The sequence below is a fragment of the Euleptes europaea genome, chromosome 9, assembly GCF_029931775.1.
Source record: "Euleptes europaea isolate rEulEur1 chromosome 9, rEulEur1.hap1, whole genome shotgun sequence".
NCBI classification, from domain to species: Eukaryota; Metazoa; Chordata; class Lepidosauria; order Squamata; family Sphaerodactylidae; genus Euleptes; species Euleptes europaea.
Genome location: NC_079320.1, coordinates 89725447 through 89752127, shown reverse-complemented (window position 1 = coordinate 89752127; position 26681 = coordinate 89725447). Strand labels below are relative to the sequence as shown.

Below are 26681 nucleotides of genomic sequence, written 5' to 3'. Positions count from 1 at the left end.
ACATAAAAGGATGAAGCCGGGGGAAGGGGGGTCGCCTCCCCCCAGTCAGGTTCACAACCAGCTGCTCCAAGGCAGGCAGCTTGTCCCAACAAAAGTCCCATATCTCTGTGCTGCTTCATAAATTACATCCAAGGTATTTTCTAAAAATGTATGCTGTGACTGTGATAAATCTGTGCCTGCAAGCATCTGCATCATAAACAGTAGTCCACTCACAGATGATGAAGGACGTACACTCTACTAGGAGCTGCTGCTCCTAGTGGCAACCCTGAACTTGCTGCCGTGTTCTGTACAGACCCTCATTTGATTCTCTCAAGTATCTTCTGTTAGTTCAGGAAAACAACATCTATTGATAGCCAGTTAGGCAACTAAAGCAGCTGAGTCGTGAAGAGAAACTGCATACAAGATAGACTCAGAAGCCTGGAAACCTCTTCACAGTTAAGCTTTGTGATAAATAAAGACAACTTCATTTTTTTTTTACTACAGCTGCAGCTTAATGCTTCCTTGGTATTTAAAAGCTCATTGTAATGCTGGACATTCCCTCAAGCATTACTACTGTGGTTGCCAATAAATTAGTCACAGTACAAAAAACTGGCACAGGCTGATAGCTAACAATCTGTCCTCACTGCTTTAAGATGTATGGTACCAAGGACATCCAATCAGAGTGCTGCAGTTACATCTTTAAAAGATACTAAAACCAGATGGTCCACTGCACTAGGCAAAACAAATCATTACCTACACACAATGTAACAAGTATTGCTGTTGATTGATTTAAGAAACCAAGCCTTTCCAAAATTTTGTTCCACTGCACCTCGAAGACTTTTCAGAGGGAACAAGTCACAGCTTATTGGCTGGCATTCAAAGTGAGTCTCCAAGAATGATACTTCCTTGCCATTTCATTTGTTTGTATTCTGCAAAACAACCATATTCTCCAGCTATCAGTCCAGGGACTAAGGCCTATAATAAAATTAGCATCACACTAACAACAGCAAATATGGCACAAAGACTCTGCTTCCAGAAAGCACCCTCCCCCCACAAAAAAGGGGGACAGGAAGGAGAGGGGCTGTGGCTCAGTGGCAGAGCATCTGCTTGGCATGCAGAAGGCCCCAGGTTCAATCCCCGGCATCTCCAGTTAAAGGGACTGGGCATGCAGGTGATGTGAAAGACCCCTGCCTGAGACCCTGGAGAGCAGCTGCCGGTCTGAGTAGACAGTACTGACTTTGATGGACCCAGGAGGGTCTGATTCAGTAGAAGGCAGCTTCATGTGTGCTCATGTGCGAAATGCTCCTTTGCCTTTCCAGACAGCAGAGAGAGGAACAAGTACAAGATATCTACAAAATACACAAAAAGACCTGCTCCTCCTTGTCCTTGTATGTAAACCTACATGCTAAGTATTATGCCACATCTTGACTAAGATTAGGTAGTGTAACCAGGGATGAGACAAGACTACTACTGTGACAAATTCCTCCCTGTCAGCTAACCTTCCTCTAAATAAATTTATTTTTTTTAAAGGGAAATACAGATCTGAACACATAGTACTCACTGTTATGTGATTGTAAATAAGCTGTGACCACCCAAATAGGTCAGCCAGCCTGTAGAAAGCTGCCAGTTTACATCGCAGCAATTTCTCCCCCTTGTCATAGGCAATAGAATCAGACCCCCTGAGATCATTCACTGGCGTCACCATGCCAAGACCTGGAGAGAGAAGGGAAAGATGCGGCCAGCGCGCCAGTTAAATGTCTGCCACAGCAAAGCCTCCATGACAGGAGTAACAGTACAGAATCTGAATACACTCAGCTGAGGCGAGCAGCTCATTTAGAACATATAAATGTATAATTTGTTTGATTTCTATGCCACTCATTCCTGAGCAAGTCAGAATTGACAAATGTATTGATTCTCCAGAGACAGGCTTGAGTCCATGGGCAGCTTAACTGTTATTTTCACCAGACTTTAAAAAAATAATCTAGCGAAGCAGCCATTTAGATATTTTGTTCAAACGCAAAAACACCTTTATTAGCTTTTACAGATTCTTTTAAAATTGGAACACATTTGTACAATCAGCTGATAATCAAAAAGTAGGGCTTTGCATGTCTCCAGCCTCATAAACCCATTTAACACCAGGAGAGAGATCATCACTCCTGAATTTCCATATATTGAGCCACTGTAATACTTTCAGGGTGTGGTGGTCAGAGGGTTGGATTAGGCTCTGGGAGACTCAAGTTTGAATCCCTGCTCTGCAATGGAAGCTTACTGGGTGACCTTGGGCCAATCACAACATTCTCTGATGGTGGAGGTGGGAATCCATAGTGGGACGTTGAACAGAGATGTGAAATTTCTGCAAAGTATGAAGCCGAGGATCTCATTTTCGTTTTCCTGGGGGGAAATGGATCTTATGGAAGAAGATGGAAAGATATGCAATAATCCCTTTCCTATCAAACCTAAACGTCTTTTACTGGTTTACCAACATAAAATGCATCATTGATAATTTAGTTAGCATATAAAAATGTACTACCAGTATTTGGCACATTTATGCTTAGCTGCAGTCAGTTGTGATGTGTGAGCCTTCTAGTTACTGTCCAAAGCCCTTGAGCCACAGTCTTTGAAATCCCACCCCCCACCCCCGTTGTGATTTTCTGAGGTCTGTGGTGCAGAGGAGATAGGGCAGCTATACGAGGCAAAACACTCCCCCACAAACTGGGGTGCTGAAGCCACTGGCAGAGCAGCTGCAGATGGCACCATTATTTGAAGACAGCCGCAACTAGCTATCTTGTACTTGTAGGGGAGAAGAAGCCACCCCAGTGGCATGGAGTGGGGCCTCACTCAGGTCTCTGTCTCTGTAAGAAGAGATCATGAAGACCTGGTCCACAGCCATGAGAGCCACCGAGAACTTGAACAAAGTTTGAATGGGTTTCTGTAGCTTGGCAATCCTCTTTGCTGGGAGCGAAGGTCCTTTAACAGAGGCCTGAATCTCCAAGGTATGTGAGATGGTGGGACAGAATTGTGAAGTGTGCAGGTTTGCCAGGAAGCACCGCGTGGTAAGACATCTGGTCATGTCTCTAGTGTAGCGGAAACCGGGGTTCGTGGGGGGGGAGAAAGAGACCAAAAACCGTTATCAAGAAAAACAGTTTTATTCGCAGCTGCGGCTCAGTTACTCTAGCAAGCAAAAACACTGAGCCCCGATTCTACTGGGGATCAGATATTTATCCAAAATCCACACTCTGACGAGGCACATCAACATTCTGTGCTTATCTGGTTGTTTTACATTGTCTGGAGCCTTAAGAGCTCCAGCGGTTCTTTCCAGTTCCAGTTCTTGTTATCGTTCACCATGACTTTCCATGACTTTTCCCCCACTACTTCTAGCACACACATAGTTACCTTGCCCAGCAACAAGCTACTCCCTTGCTGTCTTAATACATTTCAGTACATTTACAGAAAGGAAAAGAGGTTATCACAAACTATTAAATCAGACTGCTTAAGTGGATCCTCCACATTCAGGGGAAATCTATCTTGCTGTCACACTAGCATGGCTCTCTCCACCCTTGAACAACCAAGCGAATGTGTGCTACCCATGAATGAACAAGAACAAATAGAGGCTGATGCCCCAGAGAGGTCAAGGGTGGGAGACTATCAGGCTCCTAGAGACCCTGGGCGAATGACAAATGGTGAAAGGCTGCAAATGGACTGTTAAGTTGTGTGTCCTTGAAAATCTGGTGTGGCATTGTTAGCTGCTTTGACTCTCAGGTGATAAGGTAGGATATAAATGCTTTAAATGAATAAATAAATAACCCCCCAACGTCTTCCTCGATAGTTGGAGTAAATGTTGCTAACAACAAAAGGAAACAGGCGATGCAGCTTATATCAGATAGTTCCTCATAACTCCTTAGAGAGAAGGTTGAGGCTCAGGTTGCAAGTTGGGCTGCCAGGGTTTTGGTAGGGCACTGCACCCCGGCTGGGAAAGAGCCTGTGAGAGGATCATGCATGGGAGGGGGAAGCCTCAGGATCATCAGAAGAACAAATCATCTCACCAGCCCATGCTGAAGAAGAAGTGAAAAGGGGTACAACACCGTGGCTCCAGGAGGGACAGCTGAGTTCTGGAAATGCATGGCCTGCTTCGGGCCTCACTGAAGTGGGGTGTGTGGCCCAGTGCCCATGAAACCTTGGAAGAAGAGTTGCAGCCCTCTTATACTGCCTTTTCCCAGTTCCAGTCTGAATTATTTATAAGGATTTTTAAAAACACATTCACCAAAGACTGGCCATAAAGAGAAATCCTCAGTTGCTAAAGGAGAATAGGACTGGACTGATGCCAGTTGAGAAGGCCCTCTGGTGGGCAAACAGCCAAACTGCACTCCCCTACCCTTTGCATTCCACCATTATTGTAGCGGGGGGGTGGGGGCTTGATCCTGTTGAGATGGTGCCTGCACTGCGGTGCAGACTGGTAAGCATGCTGTCAAGGAGCAGGAAATAGCACTCAAAATGGCTTGTGGTGCCTCTCTCCTTGCTCTGCGATGACCTCCGCTTGCCTGACTAGGGGTGTCTCCAGTAGGCAGGTCCTACCATGCAGGCTCTCGCAAGGCAGCCTCGCCTCCAACCATAGGTCTGTGCAGGAACCTTCTGTCCTTTTAGATGCCACTGGGCTGGGGTCTCTTCAGTATGACAAGCCACTGATGCTTTGGCAACGGAGTCCCGCAAACCTGCTCTTGGTGTGCAATGGAGTGGGCAAGCCTTGGAGGCCATCGTGGAGGTCTTTCTTCGACAGACCGGGGTTGGTTCCAGATTAAGTTTTCCACTGCCAGCTCCCTCTTCCTGCTGCAGACCCCCAGCTTGCCCCCCATGCCATTCATAATGGACTCCTGTCTTGTTTCAAGAAGTAACAGGTTGCAGCAGGAGAGAGAACAAAGGTATGCTCCATGGTGGCTCCCAAACTCCATTCATAAAGAATCTTTTACTTCCTTTTTCTTCTTTCAGAGTTGTCAGAGACCAAGGAAGGGGAGGGGGAGGAACAGAAGGGAGATGGAGACGGAAGAAGTTCCAGAGGGAAAAGGGAAAAGAAGTTTAAGAGACTGAAGAGGAAAGGAACCTAACTGTGGAGCAGACAGGACCAGAACAGTGATGCTTGCTGAAGACTTTTCTAACTGGCATGAGCAAGTGGGAGGAATAACCCATCCTAGATTACCTGCTCCGCCAGAGAAAAAAGGTCACAAGATAAATTATGTTTTATATTTTCTCATTTGAGCAGAGGCTGCTTATGACAAAGAATCAGTAGTGCTTGCTTAAGACCTGTGAATAACCACGCTAATACATACAAAAAAGAAACCGTCAACTGAAGTGGTTCTTGTTTGCAGGTGCTCCCCCCCCCCCCATGAGATTAATGTGACTGTGGTTCAGGCAGGAAAAACTAAAGCCTGGGGATTTCCTGAGTCTGACAGAGAATTGTTTCAGAAACAACATTCCTCATGGATAAAACTGAAGAATACAAGATGCACTAGAACCTTGTTAATTAATGGCATTATCCAACATTATAATTTACGATATGTAGTAGAGATTTTAGTTAAAGCAAGTTTTGAAAAGTTCTTGCTAGAACTGCTATTCCACTCGCTACTTAACACGCTTGCTACTTACTCATATTTAAGGCAGCCATCCCCCCTTGCGGTGCTGCTGGGTAGACATTTGGCACGTTTGTCGTCATGAAGTCAGCAATCTGTTGCAAAGCCAATAAGCCTGTTGGGTTTTTTCCTTTTTTGAACTGCTCCTGGATCATGGATTCCAATTCTTCACAAAACGCCTAACAGAATATTACAATGATGAGCACAAGACAGCAGAATCTGAAACGTAACTTGAAGTGTCCCTTCCTCACCCTCAGAAGCCGCCAGCAATTGTTATCAAGCCAGCTGCCATCGTTCAGTACACTGCCCCAATGAGCGGCTTGATAGGGAGAAGACAGGCAGAAAAGTAAACTCCTCATTGATTTACATAAGCAACATTGTGCCTGGTAAGCAATTATTTTGTAGGGACGAGAGTATGTTTTACTGGCTTGTAAGACAGCAAAGGAAAGTAAAATGAGGAACAGAAACAATGTGACACCACTGAGGACTACTTCATACAAAAGTGATTTTCCTTCACAGATCACTTATATAAAGCAAAATCATAAACGTTAATTAGCATGCAGCAACCTTATTTTTTTTAAATCTGGCCAAGCATGTGTTTGTCAAGAACACCAGCGTGGTGTAGTGGTTAAGAGCGGTGGTTTGGAGTGGTGGAGTCTGATCAGGAGAACAGGGTTTGATTCCCCACTCCTCCACATGAGCGGCGGAGGCTAATCTGGTGAACTGGATTTGTTTTTCCAATCCTACACACAAAGCCAGCTGGGTGACCTTGGTCTAGTCACAGCTGTCTTAAGAGCTCTCTCAGCCCCACCTCCCTCACAGGGTGTCTGTTGTGGGGAGGGGAAGGGAAGGTGATTGTAAGCCGGTTTGAGTCTCCCCTAAGTGGTAGAAAAAGCCGGTATGTAAAAACCAACTAAAAAAAAAAAGAAGAACCACCAATTCTGTTTTTCTGCCACATAAAAGAGATAGCTGTGTGTTTGTCCCAGGCTACAGTGTAACCTATAATTTCTTACATGGAAATTATCTCTGTGTGGGAAAACAGTCTTGTCTAAAGCAGCCCTGCATTACAATACAACTGAAAATGAGACACCAGGATGGCATCTGAACCAAATTCTTTTGAAATTTTTCAAATCCTTGTTTCATCATCAAAAAGAAAGACTTTCAGAAAACTACTTGCAGGGCAAGAATTATAGTTGGCACCCAGAAGACTGTGTAGAAAGCTTCTACGTCAAATACACACAGGACTACTAAACCAGGGGTCTGCAAACTGCGGCTCTTTGGCCCCTTGAGTGCTGCTCCCCGCCCCCCATAGGTCTCCCCGTAAGTCCCCCTGTCTGTCGGCTGAGCTCTGCCCCGCCCCTCCACCTCGGATGGGGGAGGCTATGGCGGTTTTTCTCTCTGGCCTCTTATCCTCTCAGCCTGAGAGGTCCCTCCCCCACCCCCGCCCTCAATCTCCCTCCCAGAAATTCCCCAAATGGCTGGGAGGCGGAAGCCTCCGTCTCCTCCTCGCCCCGTGGTGGCGAGTGTGCGGCACTGTAATTCCAGCCCCAGGCCCGCCCGTCAGCTGTTGGGTGGGGCGGATGTCTTCCGCCCGTGCCTTCACGGCGGCGGCTGGGGCCTGTGCCGCCCTGGTTGCCGCTTCTTCGGCACCGGCCTGGTTTGCCTGGCCGGGGGCATGGGGGGGGGGTTAGAGGGGCGGCCGCCGCCGCAGCCCGCCAGCCAGCCACCGCGGGGCGGGACTGGATGGGGCTTATGGGCGCTTCTCCTCGGCTGGCAGCCTTGAAGGGCTCCCCTGGGGCGGGGGCCCCTCAGACAGGGGCATTCGTGCCCCCCCTCGGCCCCATCCAGCGCCCTTTCTGAGCAGTGGTGATGAGCATCTCCAGTGGCCTCCGTCCCGGGACGACCTGCCGCCCTCCCACCTGGGCTGAGCGTGCCCTTCCTCGCCCCAGCAGGCCGACCTGTCAGGCACGTGGCAGAACAACCTGGGCTCCCGGATGGTCATTCAGCTGCCCGACGCCGCCGGCGCCTTCCGCAGCACCTACACCACCGCCATGGCCACCTCCCAGGCGCCCATCCGCCAGTCGCCCCTCTATGGCACCCAGCACCTGGACGGCGCCCACCAGCAGCCCACCTTCAGCTTCACCGTCAACGGGAGCTTCTCAGGTGGGCACCGGGTCGCTACCGCCGCCACTCCCCCCCCAAAAGGCAAAGACGCCGCCTCCTCCCCCACCTCAAGGTTGCGATCTAAGTTGCTAACCAGGGATGAGAAGCAGCTGTGGCCAAGACTGACAAATAAGTGGGGGGTTAGAAGCAGGGAGAGAGAAATGAAGGCATCTCACAGAAGGAGAACAGAATGAAGGAAGAAGAGTGTAGTAGACAATGATACTCTTGCATTAATCAACTTCATTCATACCCCCCTTTCTCCCCAGTGGGGACCCCCAGCAGAACTGGCCATGTTTGATTCATGCACATTTTCCCCATCCAGATTCTCAAAACTCTGCATGGGGGGTTATTGGCCATTTATGAATGGGAGGTTTTGCCTTGGATTTGCCACTCAGATGCACAACTCAACAATAAACCCCCCTGCAGAGTTTTGAGAATGCAGATGGGGAAAATATACAGTTTGTCAGTCATTGTCATGATTTAATTTTATGGATACCTTCTTACTTTTTTCCCTCTTCAAAGGCCATGTCTACCCACTGGCTTTCTTGTCAGTAGACCTGGACTCCGAGGAGGGGGAAAAAGTCCCCCTTCAGAGGCCAGGTCTACCAATTGGCTTCGATGGGCCTCCGGAGGCCAGGTCTACTGCCAAGAAAGCCAATGGGTAGACCTGGCCTCCCAATGGACTCAGCTGGAGGCCAGGTCTACCAATAGGCTTTTATGGCGGTAGACGAGGCCTCCAGATGAGGACTCTGGACAGGGAGGGGGAAATGGAAGGGACTTACAATTTAATTTTTATCAATAAATAAGATCACTATTAAGTATGATATCAAGTTTTATTCAGTGTACCTATAGTTTAATTAAGACTTAAAGACTTAACTTATTAAGTTAATAAACAGTGTACCTACCTATATAGTTTAAGTTTAAGAAATTTGGCTGCCAAAAGAAATCTCAATCGTTGTACTGTTGATATTTGGCTCTTTTGACTAATGAGTTTGCCGACCCCTGTACTAAACCACCCCTAACCCCCCCCCACACACACACACACTTCGAAAAGCAGGACACCAACCTGCTTCTGAAACTCAGGGGAGCTGCTAAAGCATCCCCCCCAATGTAGTACAAGAAGATGCAATGGGAAAAGTCAAATGTGGATTGGCTATTCAAGTGCTTACATGCACCTTAAGACTCTGGATCCTGCCACTCATTTTAAGGCTGCCTGTTTGGACATGTGTTTTAAGAAACAGACATAGACATATATAGGTATGTCTCACTGTGTTATTATGTTTATCACAACTCACTTTGGGTTATAACTGAGTTTGTGCATTAAGAAGACAAGAAATGAAGATAAGGAGAGAAGAAAAGAAGACAGGACAAGAAATGCTGAAAATATCTGACATTATTTTAATAGGCAGTTTTTAATGTATTAGTGAGTTTGCCATAACATATTCTGGTTGCCAAGGAAGGGGGGGGGGGAGAAGAAGAAATTTTGAATGTATTGTATATCCTTCTTTTTTATCTTTTCCTAATTTTCCCCCTCCCCTTTTCTTTTTCTTTTCAAATTATTTTTTAAAAAATATTAAAAAACAAACAAACAGAGAGAGGTTTTTGCCACTCCTGATGCAGCTCTTTCTCATAAAACACTTTTTTGCTAGGTAGTTTTTAATTCATGCAACTCTGCTGGCTAGGCTGCATTACACTTCAGTCACCAAGCAAAACCAGACTGGACCATGGCTCTTACCGGGCTCTGAAGAATCATGGAGACTCTTTTCTTCTGCTCCATCATATTGAAATCCTGGCGAAGGTCAGGAGCCATATTCCTCTCACGCAAGTACTCTGGATTATTTTCATCAACTCGATCAAAATACCTCTCTTTATGAGGAGCTGTGGGAGGTGGTGAAGTTACCACCTCCACTCCAGATTCACCATTCATAGCACTATTTCAGTGATCCTGTGGAAATAAGAAAAAAATGAATACATTACTAACTGATTTATACGCCAAAGTTAACTTTACTGACCCACCCCCTTTTTCAAAACAACAACCTGGGAACTGGCAACGTTGGGTTCTATTAGTAACATTTTAACTTCCATATAGTTTGTCCACTCTCTCCACTTGAATTGGATTGGAGAACATTAGCTACTTTTACAAAACCAAGCAGTTCTTAAGTCCCATTCTCTACGGACTCTCCCTTTTATTTAAACAATGAATACCCCCATCTTTCTGCTAGAATTGCCTTCAAGACGCTGAAAGCCTTGGACAGGACACCTTTCCTTCCCACTTGCACAGCACTCTCCTCCTCTGCACAGCGCACTGCTCTGGCGCCGAGCACTTTCTGCTTGTGCGAGAAGCCAGCATCTCGACTGCCTCTACCTTGAGATGCGCTAAGCTCTTTAAGCAGTCTTCAGGCACAGTCACAGCATGTCATACACAATTATTTGAACATGCTGCTATCTTCAAGTACCACTCCTGAAAAAGGCAGCTATTATAGGTGACATTTTGAAAGCTCTGAAACTTTAGGTTACTTTTTTCAAGTCCTAGGAAAATCCAAGGATAGAGATTTCTTTCATTTACGGTTCACATACTATTCAATGGCTCGTTCAATTCTGTTTGACCACTCATGGCAATATCTGACTTCACTCTTTCTATTTCAGATGTTCCCTGTACTTCTAAAGGAAAAGCTGCCACAACAAGAGGGAGCCCAGGGGCATTAAGAAAAAGAAGCAGCAGCATGGGTCTGTGACTCGGCTGTTGTGCCCCACTGAAATGAATGGAGCTGGCACCAGCCAAGTGGTCTGAGGGGATCAGAGCAGGGAGCCCTGCTGTCCTCAGAGCCCTCGCACCGGCAGGAAGCCAAGTAATGTTATGCAAAGCCGTGCCTTTCAGTACTTCCTATGCAGCCCTACCAACTTTCCTTCCTCCAAGGAAAATTGCGGGGTGGGGGGGAGAGATAATATTTCTTACTGTCCTTAATTTCAGAGAGTGGCCATGTTGGTCTGCAGTAGAAGAGCTGAATTCAAGTCCAGTAGCACCTTGGAGACCAACCAAAATTTCGGGGCACGTGCTTCCAAGAATTAAAGCTTCCTTCATCAGACAGGGCACTTAAAAAGCTTGAACCCTGAAAGTCCGTTCGTCTCCACGGTACTACTGGACTCAAACCTAACTCTTTTGCTGTCCTCCGTTTCCAGCACTTTGCCTCTTTATTCCCATTATTCCTGACCATTATTTTTCATGTTTATTATGCATAACAACAAATGGTATCTTGCTCAGAGCCTTCCAATCATTAAATCATTTCCCTCCTTCTCCCAGATCAATTTATATTAACAATACCTCCCCCCCACCCAAACAAAACATAGTAGCATTTTTCCCTTCCCAAAAGGGAAAAAAAGGCCAGTGACAGAGATGGCCAAAGGTCACAGCACATGCAAGCCACTTTGCCAGATACACAGACCAAAGGACCAGTCAATTACTAGGCAATCTTTAGATTTAATGACTTTAAATACATAGCAGCTCCTTGGCAGTCAGTATTAGGGACTGTACATCATAGAAATTGGTGTGAGAAGAGGAAGCTGGCTGATGTTCAGAGGGTGCCAAAGAAAGAACTTGCGGGCACAGCCCATCTGGTGTCCCTATGGAGTCCCCAAAAGGTCTCAGATTTTTTCATCCTGTACATTTGTAATGAGTGAAATGCCATGTAAGACCAGGTTTTTCTCTCTTAAAGAGAGAAAATATTTCATAGGGGTTTCCCCCCCCCCCCAGTGCTCCCCCAAATTTTCCAATTTTTCCACTGGAAAAACTGAAAAAGTCCTTTTTCATGCTAAATGTTTTGAGAGTGAAAACCTTGCCTTAAGAAGCATTTAACGCATTCTGAAAGACAAAATATTTCATAGTGGGTTTTTTTCTTCCAGCGCTCCTCTGGAAAACTGAAAATAAGTTCTCGGGGTGGGGTTCAAGGCCTTCCCATCTCTAATACATACACAATTTCGTCACACCTGTTTTGCTCATTCATCCCACAGTTCGGGAGTGACACGTGCACTCTGGGCTTTTTCACACACGCTTCACATGTGAAGCTGCCTTCTACTGAATCAGACCCTTGGTCCATCAAAATCAGTATGGTCTACTCAGACCGGCAGCGGCTCTCCAGGCAGGGGTCTTTCATATCACCTACTTGCCCAGTCCCTTTAACTGGAGATGCCGGGGATTGAACTTGGAACCTTCTGCATGCCAAGCAGGTGCTCTGCCACTGAGTCACGGCCCCTCCCTACTGACTAGGTCACCTGTTGTCTGCTCTGTAATCCTCTGGACCATCTCCCCTCGTGCCATCATACTCCTCACCTGCCACGCATACCTTTGCCAACTCAACATGGAAGTGGACCCTGGCTCACAAAAGCTTAGGCCACATTACCACCCCATTAGCCTTTAAGGTTCAACGGACTCTATTATTACCTCCACAGACAGTAGTAATTCTGAGCAGTTTTGTCTTGATAGTGGGGAGGAGCAGGACTTTCATAATGTAATTTACTTTGTCCTCAAGGCATGACAGCAGATTTTCAAGTGCTGCTTGAATCCAGCAGCCACCTTCTACAATCTCGGCACTGATAACAGGCTCTGAGGTTTCGTGAGCCCGGGGCTCATTTGGGCCCCCTCGGAAGGGAGAAAGCAAGCCCCTCCCTCTTCAGTTGCAGGTACCTAACTATAATCTGTTACAGATATGCTGTTAATTGGGGGGAAGGCATGGGAGGGCAGCTTGTGCTCTGTTTAGTGCTTAATGGCCAAAGCAAATTTGCTGTGGTTTAACTGCACGGAAGTCAGGCTCCAACTGACCAATCTCTAATGTGTGGGAAATGCACATGGGCTGTTTGATACTCTTTCAGAGATAAGGAGAAAACATCCCAAATATCCTCAAAGCTACCTCAGCTGCAAGAAGATATCTAAATGCTTATTAGACTAATGCTATTTTCAAGAGCCAGAGAAACAAGACTAAACAGACAGAAGAACTACTCAGTATGACAACAATAGCAGGCTGCTAATGAAAGGAACTAGGCAAAAACAGGAAGACCAATAAATGATATTGGAAAGAAAGTAGAGACCACACCCCTGGTCACATCTCTGCTTCCAGAAAGCCAAAGAAATAACTAAGCAACGGATCTGGGAGCTGGATCTTCAATCCAATAGGACCTGCTTGAAGCAGTATGCAGGAGGGTACCATGAATTTTTTGCTGGCAGACCATCTTACTGCCTGAGAGACTCCCAAGTATCAGAGAACCTTCACTTTGGCACGTTTCAATGCTCGGCCTTAAGCTTTTCTGGAAGGCAGATAGATATCATCGCATTATTCCTTATAATGGCATGCACAATACAAAAGCAGATGGCTGAGTCTTCAAACAACTGACCCCCTCTATTGTGAAATGTGTGTACGAATTTTGAAATATTGGATGGCACACGTCTTTTTTGTGGTTCTTGGTATTGTATGTGGTAGCTTTTATGGTTTTTATTCATACTTTTATTTATACTTTTCAAGCTGATTATGTGTCGAAATAAACTGAACGGCCCATATCCGTTGTGGGGCTCTGAGCTGCACTGGAAGGCGGCAGGGGTGCACACAGAGGAAATGACAGTGGTGAATGAAAGCATAAAGACAAGCATTATTTAACTCTTTACCTAGAGAATTATTTCTTTATCCAACTCTGTAAATTGTTTTACATTAAAAACTTTATTCTACATTTTGAGTTAGCAAAACCTTGTCTCAAACTATTTAATTCCAAAAGAACAACTTTCACAGTTCTTTTTAGCGCTCTCTGGAGTTTCCAATTTTTCTGTGTATACTAGAGACACCTGACCAGGTTGGCCCAAGCCAGCCTGATACCATCTGATCAGATCTCGGAAGCTAAACAAGGTTGACCCTAGTTAGTATATGGATGGGAGGCTACCAAAGAATTCTAGGGCTGTTATGCAGAGGCAGGCAATGGCAAACCACCTGTGCTGTCTCTTGCCTTGAAAACCCCAAAGGGTCACCATACGTTGGCTGCGACTTGATGGCACTTCTCTTTCTCACACACACACACAAACACGTATATTTTCAAGGATATGTATTGGCTGTGACTTGATGGCACTTCTCTCTCTCTCTCTCTCTCTCTCACACACACACACGTATAATTTTCAAGGATATGTGAAAATGAGATTATCGTTCACAATTTGCACTAATGCTTATGATGAATCCAGTACTGAAGAATTGAGTACTTTCAGTATTATAAAGTTTAACTTGATATCCAAATATGCAGCTAACTATATTTGACTACACAAAACAGCTTCTGCCCAAACTGTCACACAGTGCAGACGTTTGCACTTCACTCTCTGAAGCACTGGGCGTGTCTCCACCAGTGTTTGTTCTGAACTAAGGTTTTTGTTACAGAAAATACACCAAACAGCACAAGTTCTAAATTGTGCATTTTGTTAAAGCAGTATGTTTGGGTTTGATAACGATTGTAAATTTGAACTTTTCACTACCTTCTATTAAGATAGGAACTTTTAAAACATGGTTCTTGTAGGTTATCCGGGCTGTGTAACCGTGGTCTTGGTATTTTCTTTCCTGACGTTTCGCCCGCAGCTGTGGCAGGCATCTGCAGAGGAGTAACACTGAAGGACAGTGTCCTTCTGAAGATGCCTGACACAGCTGCGGGCGAAACGTCAGGAAAGAAAATACCAAGACCACGGTTACACAGCCCGGATAACCTACAAGAACCAATGAACTCTGACCGTGAAAGCCTTCGACAATATTTTAAAACATGGTTTTCTTGCTTTTATTAGGGATTCTATCAAGCCTGACTTTGAGCAGGGGGTTGGACTAGATGGTCTGCATGGCCCCTTCCAACTCTATGATTCTATAATATTAGCCATCTTTTATGGGCAACTGAACAGAAACATTTTTTTGTTCTTAAATTAATCCTATTAAAAACAAAGGTATCCATATATGCTTTTTACTTCCTCTAACTGTATGAAAGTTGCAACAGCCACTGCATTCACTCAGTGCTACAAACAAAGCTTCACTCAGTTTGTTTGTAGCACCTGGCTTTTCCCTGGTTTTTCCAACTGCTGCAATGATCAATCATCATCTTCTCCATACCACATTTAATGATTTCCTCTCTGATCCATCTGCATTTTGTTTAGCTGCATGTTTTGTGCGTGTAAAGAACTGAGTCACACTGTTCTGTAATTTATTACTTTCTCTTCCTTTTGTCTAGCTCAGTGTTGTTCCTAGCCTGAAAATGTAGGCCTTTTTCTCTAATGGCCTTGATTCAGGGTGGGGCTTTTAGCTGTATGCTACAATGACTTTATTTGAAAAGTAGAATGCTACAAAACCAAAGGCACTGTTCTCCTTCATAAAGAAATTAATCTAGAATGCTGGCTGTATCATTTGACATTTCTGGCAGCTGCTGAAGGTTTCTTGGTCTCTGTTGCTTATGTTCCTTCTTTCCTCCCCTTCTTCAGGCCTGCATTTTTTTTACACAGCTATCAGTAAGAACTAATATCCCTCACATGCCCTTCTGCTGCCTGGCATGAGGGTGAACCAACGTACTTTTTGCCTATGGGGTGATTCAACACAGAAAGACAGGGCCACACTATCTTTCACAATGCCTCTTATCCAAGGCTAGAACCAGACCCATCTACTACCAGACAGGTAAACAGTGTTTGGTTAAAACATCAAAGCTCTTCCATGATTTTACACAGGGAGCTTTACCTGGCCTAACTACAGCCATGGCAGCAATCACGTGGACAGCTTTAAATCTAAACTGAAGGACACTGGGCCATGGGGAGGCTGTAAGTAAGCAAATGAACACTATAATGCAGGCATCAATAGCAACATGTGACATGAGGTTTCCTGCCTAGCTCATGTCTTGATTAACCCCACTAACCCATCCTCTTTTTGTTCATAACCCATAATCTTTTGCTCACCCAGCCATACACCAGGAGCAAACTGTCTCTGTTGCAGTGGTCTAATCCCCCAAAGGCTAATGACAGAGCGGCTGACTGCCAGGGAGAAGATCATGCCAGCCATTTCTAGAACAATTCTCTTCTCACAATTAAGTGCTGTTTGAGAACTGGTCAATGGATTTCAGATACCTTTTAAACTAGGGTTTCAGACTACCAACCCAATGGTCAATAAATAGATGAGCTCAGTTATGGGTTTATTATTCTCATGCATTACTGAATTGGAACCAGCATGCTAATCTGAGGCAACACTTTAAGGTGCCACACTAGATTCACATTCTATTATCCAACATTTTAATCCAGCATAAGCTTTTATGGGCTAGTCTACTTCAGATGCTATGAGTGAAATGTAGTGTACACTGAAATAAATGTTCGTTAAGTCTTTTAGGTGTCACAGGATACCTGTTTATCTTTGAATTGGAATATCCATTACTTAGACCAGTGTTAAAAATGCACACAAAGATTTGTGTTTTTTTAATCGCAGTTTTATTTATAAAATTAATTATTTGCTTTCTACGGAAAGTGTTAAAGCTGTATACATATATATATATATTAAAATAAGTGGCTCTCCCACAAGAACAAAACAACAATAATATATATGATCAGTACCTAGGTTACCAAAAGTTGTCTGATGCAGGTGTTATTTTCACACCATAGTTTAAGCAGCAGGCAAGTTTGAAACTTGATTTGCCCATTTGGTTTCTTAGCTATATCACTTAATAGCCTGCAAAAGTTTAAGAAAGCTAGTAAAACTAGCTCTGAACTTCAAATTTCTATATGTGAGGTAGGATATTTTCTAAGTTAGAGCAGTTCCTCAGTGGAACAGGCTTCCTCGGGAGGTGGTAAGCTCTCCTTCCCTGGAGGTTTTTGAGAAGAGGTTAGATGGCCATCTGTCAGCAATGCTGATCCTATGACCTTAGGCAGATCATGAGAGTGAGGGCATCTTGGCCATATTCTGGGCATGGAGTAGGAGTCACTGGGAGTGTGGGGGGGGTAGTTGTGAATTTCTTGCATTGTGCAGGGGGTTGGGCTACATGACCCTGGTGGTCCCTTCCAACTCTGTGATTCTATATTTATTTAAAACATTTTAATGCCACCTTTCCACCCAATCAGGGTTCCCAAAGCAGTCCACATAGAAACATCAGAACATCTAAACAATTAAAACCAATTAAAATTATAAAACGGTTCAATAAAAATGGTTCAATAAAAACACAAAACTAACAATGGGAAGTATTATGGGCAAAAGAAATAAAATTCTCATCTTCCCAATCCATTAGAGAAAACTGGTATAAGATGTTTTCCAGGTGATATCTCCAAAAGATCTGGAAAAAATATATAAAGTAGACCAAGCCAACTGTTGGAAGTGCTCAGACACCGTAGGAACCTTTTTTCATCAGTGGTGGACTTGCACCAAAAGTACAGGGGAAGGCCTCGGCCTCTATGCCCTGTGGTTGGCCCTCCAGAGGAAATGGTTGGCCACAGTGAGAGACAGGATGCTGGACCAGAGGGACCCTCACTGGTCTGATCCAGCAGGGCTCTTCTCATGTTCTTACTCCTAGGGCTCTGTGCTCTTAGCCAGTAGAGGATATATTCTAGTTAATAAAGATTCCCGACTGCAATTAAACTCTTACCCATTTATTTGTATTTATGTCCTTTATAGCGTTTTTCTCACTGAAACTCAAGACAGATTACATAAGTAAAAAACAGTCAACAAGATAGGACATCCAATAAATAATGAAATAGGGTTTGGATTACACAAATCTGAAAACAAGCAAAAATCTGAAACAGAGCTGAAACCATCCATAAGCACATAAACATGACACGTTAAGCAAAGCAGAAATTACACAGGAGGATACTTATTGCAACAGACAGAAGACAGCAGTAGTACAGGCCATAGTTCCTAACCCTTTACCAAAACATCTTTCTGAACCATTTCATTATAGTACAACCCTATTACCTGTGTTTGCAGGAGCTTTCCTAACCATGTCAGCTAGGCCATTCCATAAAGTGGGGGCCACAACAGAAAATGTACACGCGCAGGCGATTATTGATTTTGCCCATTTGCTGGCTGGCCCCTGCAAAAGGCCCTGCTGAGGTGAGCGTTTCATGGCAGAGTATAGGGAGAGAGGCAGCCTTGCGGATAGGAGGGACCAAGGTCATGAAGGAATTTGTATGGGATAGCTAATACCCTGAACTGAGCCTAGTTATATACCTGGCTGCTCATTCATGCAGGGATACCAAACACCTAGCGAGTTAGAGAGATTAAGCTTAGGGCTGTTTAGCTTGGAAAGAAGGCGGCTGAGGGGAGACATGATGGAGGTCTATAAAATTATGCATGGTTTGGAGAAAGTGGACAGGAAGCTTTTCTCCCTCTCTCATAATACTAGAACATGAGATCATCTGCTGAAGCTGGAAGGTGAGAGATTCAAAACAGATAAAAGGAAGTATTTCTTCACACAATACATAGTTGAATTGTGGAACTCCCTGCCCCAGGATGTGGTGATGGCTACCAACTTGGAAGGCTTTAAGAGGGGAGTGGACATGTTCATGGAGGAAAGAGGTATTCATGGCTACTAGTTAAAATGGATACTAGTCATGATGCACACCTATTCCCTCCAGGATCAGAGGAGCAGGCTTATTATATTAGGTCCCATGGAACACAGGCAGGATAATGCTGCTGCAGCCATCTTGTTTGTGGGCTTCCTGGAGGCACCTGGTTGGCCACAGTGTGAACAGACTGCTGGGCTTGATGGGCCTTGGTCTGATCCAGCAGGGCTTTTCTTATGTTCTTATTAGCTAGGGCTGGGAGGAAGAAAACAGAGTTGCACTTACCAGTAACTGTTGTTCATTGAAGTCTTCGTGCAGACACACATATGGGGGGACTGCACAGGCGCATGCCAGTCTTCGGTGGAAGCTTTTCATAGTCTCCTAGATACAGAGGGGGTGCGCCTCCCCTCGGGAGAAAGAGCGGCGGCTTGTTCCCGCTCAAACCACCACGTGACCCAATGGGAGGGGCACCCCCTCCTCCCTCAGTTCTTGTAAGCCACCGTGAACTCCTATGTTAAGAGATAAAAGACAATAGTGAGCCACAGCGGGGATGGAGGGAGGGATGTGTGTCTGCACGAAGACTTCAATGAACAAGTTACTGGTAAGTGCAACTCTGTTTTCATTGTCAGTCTTCTGTGCAGCCCCACATATGGGATTTTAGCGAGCTACTCACAATGTAGGAGGTAGGGAGGCGAACTATTGGAAGAGTGACTGAAGCACTGCCTTTCCGACATCAGCCTCCTTTCTCGCTTGCAGGTCCAAAGCATAATGGTGAACAAACGTGTCACCAGCTGACCAGGTCGCTGCCTTGCAAATGTCCAGAAGAGGGACCTTTCTGTGGAAGGCAGCCGATGCACTCTTGGCTCTTGTGGAATGTGCCTTGATGACCAATGGACACTCACCAGCAGCTGAGTATGCCGACCGGATAGCAGCCACGACCCACCTAGATACTGTCTGGGAAGAAGCAGCCTTACCCTTTTTCGGACCAGCATAACAGATGAACAGAGACTTATCCACTCTAAAGTGTTTGGTTCTATCCAAATAATAAAGAATTGCCCTCTTTACATCCAAGGTGTGGAAAGCTCTTTCTGCAATGGAGGAAGTGTTTGGAAAAAACACTGGCATGGTAACTGATTGAGCCAAGTGGAACCGGGAAACCACCTTTGGTAAAAAGTCCAAACTAGGATGAAGCACCACTCTTTCCTGAAAAACCTTTAGAAAGGGAGGATCGGATTGTAGGGCAGCTAGTTCACAAACCCGTCTCGTAGAAGTAATGGCTACAAGGAAGGCCACCTTCTTAGATAAAAAGGAGAGAGGGCACCCACTTATAGGTTCAAAGGAGGCCCTGTGAGCTTAAGGAGGACCAATTGGAGGGACCACTGGGGCACTAGAACAGGTATTGGGGGAAAAAAATTCAACAATCCCTTCATAAAATTTTTTGAGAGGGGATGAGAGAAAACTGTAGACCCCTCAACTGGGTCATGGTGAGCGGAAATTGCGGCCAGAAACACCTTGACTGAAGATACTGCTAGGCCCCTGCGTGCTAATGTAAGCAAATATTCAAGAATTACAGCCAGGGGATAAGTGAAAGGAGATACACCTTTCTCTGAGACCCAACTTTCAAACTGCACCCATTTTCTGGAATAGGTGTCCCTGGTAGAGGGTTTTCGAGCTTGTAACAGAGCCTCTTGAACTTCACTGCTCAGAGACATTCCTGAGCCCTGATCAGCCAGGCTGTCAGATGAAGTCTGGGTATGTCTTGATGCCACCATTCTCCCCACAGCAGCAGGTCCAGGACCTGAGGGAGCGGGATGACATCAGGGCCGGCGAGTCTGGTCAGCTTTGGGTACCAGATCTGCCTGGGCCAGCGAGGGGCAATGAGGATACAAGTGGCGTTGTCTGCTACTATCTTGCCTAGTACCCTGGGTAACAGCGGGAAGGGAGGAAAGGCGTAGCAGAGACGGACGGCCCAACTGATCTGGAAGGCATCTCCCAGAGATAATCTATCGTCCCCGGCAAGGGAACAAAAATTTGGAGCTTTCTTGGACTCTCGAGTTGCAAATAAGTCCACTTCTGGGAAGCCCCATGTTGCAAACACAGGTAGGAGGTATTTGTCCTATATGGACCACTCGTGGTTGGTTCCATAGTCCCTGCTGAGTGTATCTGCCCATGTGTTTGATACACCTGCAATATGGATCGCCCTGATGAAGACGTCATTGGAGAGGGCCACCTCCCAAACTCTGATGGCCTCCTCACAGAGGGACCTGGACCCAGTGCCCCCTTGCTTGTTGACGTAGAAGACAGTACTCATGTTGTCCGATTGTAAGAGTACCTGGAAACCGCGAACGACATCTGTAAGAGAGGTAAGGGCTAGACGTACAGCAATCAATTCTAGCATATTGATATGTAACTTGGACTGTTCTAACGTCCACAACCCCTGAACAGTGTGGCCTTCACAATGTGCCCCCCACCCATTTAGGGTCCTCTGTGGTGAGGACCAAATCATGGGACCAGTACCCAAATGGAATACCCTTGAACAGGTTCTCATCCTCTAACCACCAGTCTAGAGACCTAAGGACAACTCTAGGGACAGAGAAATGGTGGAAGGGAGTGTGTAGTGTAGGCTTGAAACAGCCCAGAAACCACAACTGTAAGGGTCTCACAGCTTAGGGACCACAGCTGTAGTAGAAGCCATAAGGCCCAATAACCTTTGGACTGATTTTACGGATTGCCATCTCATCCTCTTAAAAGAGCGAATTGACCTCCTAATGGCCATGGCTCTTTCTATAGGGAGCAGCCCTATGCCTTGGTGGGAGTCCAGAATTGCCCCAATAAAGGAGACTCTCTGGGCAGGAAATAAGTGGGACTTTTTCCAATTTATGGCTAGGCCTAGCCGCATACATGTCGACAGAACCACATTGACGTGATTCTCTAAGATATCAGGGGACGTGGCTGTAATAAGCCAATCGTCTAGGTAAGGAAAAATGGTGCAACCCAAAGTTCTCAGATGTGCTACCACCACGGCCATGGTCTTTGTGAAGACCCGGGGGGCTGTGGCTAAGCCAAAGGGCAGAGCTGCATATTGGTAGATGTTTGCACCATGTCTGAACCTTAAGAATTTTCTATGGTTCTGATGGATAGAGATATGGAAGTACGCATCCTTCAGATCCATCACCACGAACCAGGCCTCACGGGCCAGTAACTCCATGATACCTGGAAGAGAAACCATTCTGAACTTTGAAACAAATATTTATTCAATTCTCGTAAATCCAGAGTAGGTCTAAGGCCTCCATCTTTTTTATCAACAAGGAAAAATCTTGAATAAAAGCCCCAATCCTGGGAAGAAGGGGGAACAAGCTGAACAGCCCCTTTAGAAAGGAACTCTTCTAACTAAGTCACAACTTCCTCCATCAGGTTATCGATAGCCGAGGAAGGGGGGCACAATGGGGGTAAACTTTGAAACTCTAAGAAGTAACCATTGGTAACAATACGAAGAACCCAATCATCTTGGCAAATGGTTTGCCACTGTGGGCTAAACTGGTGAAGCCTGTCCAGGAAGAAGAGATCTCCCTCCTGGACTTGGGACAGTCAGAATTTGCGACCTTGGTGGTGTTGGTCTTTCTGCGGTGGGGGCCCCCGAGGTGGCTCGGTTCTTGCCACCATTATTGTTATTAGGTCTCCTCCTGTTCCCTTGGGGCTGGTAGTGCTGAAACTGGCGAGGATACTGTTGTTGCTGTTGTTGTTGCGGAGGTCTGTAGTACGTGGGGTAGTACCCCTGCCGTCTCTGTGCAGGAAACCGGTCTCTGCTCCCACTAGTGGAAGATAACACTCCATAGGATCTAGCTGTTTGCTGGTCAACCTTCTTTTCCTTTAGAAAATCGTTGGTGGTAGATGAAAACATAGTCTGTCCCTCAAAGGGCAGGTCTTCTACTTTAGCTCTGGTCTCGACTGGAAGCACAGTGTTGCGGAGCCAAGCGTGTCTATGCAGTGTAATGGCTGAAGCTAAGGTTCGGGTAGAAGCATCGGCAGCATGCTTCCCTGCAGCGAACTCTTGTAAGGACGTTCATGGCCTCCGACTGCACCTGCTGGATAGCCTTCCTGGGCTCTTCTGGGATGTCATCCAAATGGAGGGAGATCTTTTCCCACATGAAAAGCTGATAGCCACCCAGGTTTGGTAGTTGGCTATTCTAAAATTGAGTGCAGCAGATGAATAAATTTTTCTGCCCAGTGTCCAACTGTTTACTCTCCTTATCCGAAGGAGATGCATGAGGGCCCACTTTCTGTTTAGATTGCATCTCCTTGGTCACTACAGAGGAAGGAGGAGGGTGGGTAGACAGGAAGGAACAAGAGTCCGGCTTCACTCTGTATAAGTTCTCTACCCTACGGGTGGTAGCTGGGGCAGAGGCTGGCCTATTTAAAATAGAAGCCTGGATGTCTTTCAGGCCTTCTAACACAGGAAACAGGACAAAATCAGCTGAGTCAGCATGAAATCTGCTGAGTATTCTGTCCCTTGGTTTACTGTCCACTGTGGTGACATCTAATTCAAGGGCAGCCGCAATCCTCAACATTTGGTCCGCTCGAATACGGGAGTCCTCTGTAGGGGGGGAGCGTTCCTGGTCTCCAACCTTCTAATCAGGGGAGGATTCAGAAGTGACATCAGAGGCTAGAGTAGCAGCCGAGGCCTCCTTCAGCACTTCTTCCGGCTCAGGAAGGGAGGTTAACTGCTGGAACCCAGAGCGAAAAATAGGAAAACTGGGCTGTTGAGGTGGCAGTTGCTGTTGAGACATCACCTGTTGGATCGGTTGTCCAGACCAATCCAGCCCCTTAGACTGGCAGAATTCAATCCAGCTTGGTATGTCAGCTGGCGAAATAAGCATTTGTTGCGGTTGATGGCACGGTATTCACTGAGGGGGAGGGGAGGCCGATCGCGACTTAAAACCTTCCAGAGAGGGAAAAAACAAATCTGGCTTGAGGGTGGAATGAACTGGTGAACCCATGGAGGGGTTTTTTTGGAGGAGGAGGGGTGTTTTTGTTTGGCCTTTTTTTGAAGAAGGCTCAGCTTGGAAGGAAGAGCTCTTCCGTTTCCAACTGGAACCAGATGGGTCCGATGTTACTGGGACCATGCTGGTCGGGGTTGACGTCGTCGGAACCAAGACTGCTGGAACCGAGGTGGCTGGAACCAGGACGGCTGGAACTGAAGCGGCTGGAACCAAGACGATCGGAACCGTGGACCTAGCCGAAGCTGCAGTTTTGTTCGAGCCCGAGGTCAATGGGGTCTGCGGGCGTGTCGGAGCCGAAGTTGCGCCCACCCGAGCAGATTTCACTAAGGTTGAATCGGACGGGTAAGTGGGCGAATGGGCCGGAGTAGCACGCGCCGATCCGGGTTGGGAAGCCGAAGTAGACGCAGTGGCTTTTAAAGCTCTCTCCCAAAGGACGGCTTTTAGGCGTAGGTCCCTGTCCCTTCATGCATATTGTGCAAACCTGCACGTTATGCTGCTCTCCGAAGCAAAGAAGAGAGGCCTCATGCTCGTCAGAGTGTGGAATTTTGGTATTACAATTCATGCACCTTTTGAACAACGGAGCCTTAGCCGCCATAGCTGCAATAGCAATCGAAGTTTGAAGAGACGAACTACCTGAAGAGCACGAACTACCTCAGGCCAAATTTAAGAAACTCAGGAGATCAGAAAAATTCCTTCTACACCTCACTGCGCCGAAAAAGAAACTGAGGGAGGAGGGGATGCCCCTCCCATTGGGTCACGTGGTGGTTTGAGCAGAAAACAAGCCGCAGCTCTTTCTCCCGAGGGGAGGTGCACCCCCTCTGTATTTAGGAGACTATGAAAACCTTCCACCGAAGGCTGGTGTGAGGGTCTCTGTTTATGTGTCTCTGCTTCCCATCACCTGCTATCAGTGAACTCGTAAAAGCAGTTCACACCTTCTGGTCTCAGGCGCCAGGCCTGATAGCCCCAAGTATCTTCCCCCCCGCTGTTCTTCCTGTCAGTACTCCCTCAGGCCGATGCGGCCTTGGAAGTGTGATAGCTTCACCAGACTTCCTGGGACTCGTCTGATGTTTTGTATTATGCCAAGCTTGTAACTTCCCATAACAATAAGTGTGAACCCCAGTGCCCCAGTGCCCTGGAGTCAATATATTCTGTAAACCCGAGTAGCCCCTCACTTGCAACTTGCTACCTGTGCCTGTCTCATCTCCTGATGTCTTCAATAAATCCTTTGTTTCTTTATCAACGTTTGAACATTTGATTTGGAGAAGTAAACTCAGAGAGAGGGGATCTCTCACATTAAGTTGCAAGTCCTTGCCTCTCGAACTGCTGCTGTACCTTTTGGGACAGAATGTCAGGCGACGAGGAAAACACCCCTACTACCCCTGACGCACCGGACGGACCGGTGGTACCGGAGAAACCGGACCCCAAGGAGGAGGGTGCCAAGCCAAAGAAGCCTAGGGATCCCATCCCCGACCAAGGCCGGGACGGACGCCCCCGAGGACTTTTTAACAATTGGCTGGACTCCCCCAAGGGTTGGTCTCTCTCCCGAACCGCGGCGAAGGATCGCCGTTTGGCCTTCCCCAGCACGGGACTTGAAGGGGACCCGGCGCGCAAGGAGGCCCTGATGGAGGAGGAACGCAGGCAGTGGCTGGAGGATCGCCAAGCCATGCAGGAGCAGATGGAGTCCATGCGGCTTGTGATGGGTGAGATGGCAGCGGCCCTGGACGCGCTGAAAGTGCAACCGCCTGCCGGCAACCCCCCGGACGGAGCACCGGCAGCCCCTCCCGCGCCTCCTAGCCTCCCGTCCCGTCGGGACCTGAAGGTCACGTATGACGGTTCAGGGGACCAGTTGACCTTTTTCATGGTCCAAGTGGACATTTTTATGCGAGAACAGGGCCGAACCTTCACTTCCGAGGAGTCCCGAGTGCAGTATGTGGCTTCCTTACTGCAAGGGGAGGCGGCCGCCTGGATGGTGTTACAGTATGAACTCCGCTCGCCGGTACTGCGAACACTAGACGAGTTTATGGTAGCGCTCCGCAACCGCTTTGAGGACCCGACTCTGGGTGAGCGGGCTAAGGCCTCCCTGATGCAACTGCGCCAAGGGACCAAGTCGGTGGCGCAGTATGCAAGTGAGTTCCAGTCACTGGCCAGCCGGATTCTAGACTGGAGTGAAGCCACTTTGGTACAGTGTTTCAGGGAGGGCCTCAACCCAGACCTCCAACATTGGGCCTTCATGCAAGGGAACCCCCCGGACGTGGAAGGTTGGGTTCGTCACGCTGCCGACATAGAGAATCGTAAACAACTCCTGACCTTGTCCAAACAACGCATCGGACGAGACCCAAGACCCCGGAGCGACCGGGGCCGAGACTTCCGACTGGGGGGCAGCGGGGTTCCCTCAGCCGCTGAACGCCGCAAGCGATTTGAGACCGGTGTCTGCCTGACCTGCGGAGGTAAGGGACACTTTGCGTCGCAATGTCCCTCTCGTGCGGGCCGCCCCAACCCCCCTCGCCAAGCCCCGACCGAACCGCAGAAGGCGGCTGCCGAGGACCAGCCCCGCCGCAGGAGCGGACCACCGGGCCGACGCTCCGGCGCACCCTCCGCTCTCCATGCGCGCCCCCAGGACGGGGCCTCCACTTCTACCGGCCCAACGGGGTCCCGGATTACAAATTCTACTTTTGATTCGGACGGGTCCCCAACCGCCCCCACTCCTTCCCCCTCCTCCAGCGAGGAGGAGGAGTGGGAACAGCCGGCAAAAAACGCCGTCGGTCTGCTGTAGAGGGGGCTCCGCAGCAGACCGCCCCTGTCGTTGTGCAAGGAGCTCCACCGATGGTAAGCGCCCAAGAGGACAATGTGTATGTGCGTGTTCACCTATCCCTACCGAAAGGGGGTCCCAGTTTAGAATTCCCCGCCTTGGTTGACTCGGGGTGTGCCCGCACCATGATTAGCGAGGAAACTGCCAAGAAACTAGGGGTCCGGCGCAAGCGGCTTCCGGGACCCCTCCGCTTTTCCCAAATGGACGGGAGTGATTTTAAACGGGGCCCGGTGACCCACAGAACTGCAGCCGTGATTATGTCCGTGGGAGAACATTGGGAACGCTTGTATTTTACCATTGCCCCTATTATAACCCCTGTGGTATTAGGGATGAACTGGCTACGGGGACACAACCCTTCCATCGACTGGGTTAAACGGGTGCTCTCGTTTCCCGAAAGCCCCTGTGGGTTACATGATAAGGAACGGGTTGTCCGGTCTCCGACTGCCGCGGTAGTAGGGTTTTCCCCCCCAGCCACCGTTCCCCCTCAGCTACCCACCGAATACTCGCAGTTTGCGGACGTCTTTGATGTTAGAGAATGTGACGAGTTACCCCCCCACCGAGAAACGGACTGTGCCATCGAA

The 26681-nt window shown here is 47.3% G+C and overlaps 2 protein-coding genes across 8 annotated transcripts in view; one reads left to right on the top strand and one right to left on the bottom strand.

Moving 5' to 3' along the window:
- Positions 1 to 26681, top strand: part of NOP14 (NOP14 nucleolar protein) — a 280913-nt gene that overhangs the window by 136921 nt on the left and 117311 nt on the right. The window lies entirely within an intron of this gene.
- The window catches only part of ADD1 (adducin 1), a 76904-nt gene that overhangs the window by 38776 nt on the left and 11447 nt on the right, over positions 1 to 26681 (bottom strand). For all 7 annotated transcript variants that reach the window (XM_056855685.1, XM_056855679.1, XM_056855680.1 and 4 more), the window contains exons 2-4: positions 9499 to 9708; positions 5617 to 5779; positions 1541 to 1692 (exon numbers count right to left, since the gene is read on the bottom strand). In XM_056855685.1, coding sequence (XP_056711663.1) covers positions 1541 to 1692; positions 5617 to 5779; positions 9499 to 9690 — 507 coding nt within the window. In that variant the 5' untranslated portion in view covers positions 9691 to 9708. The remainder of the gene's footprint in view (positions 1 to 1540; positions 1693 to 5616; positions 5780 to 9498; positions 9709 to 26681) is intronic.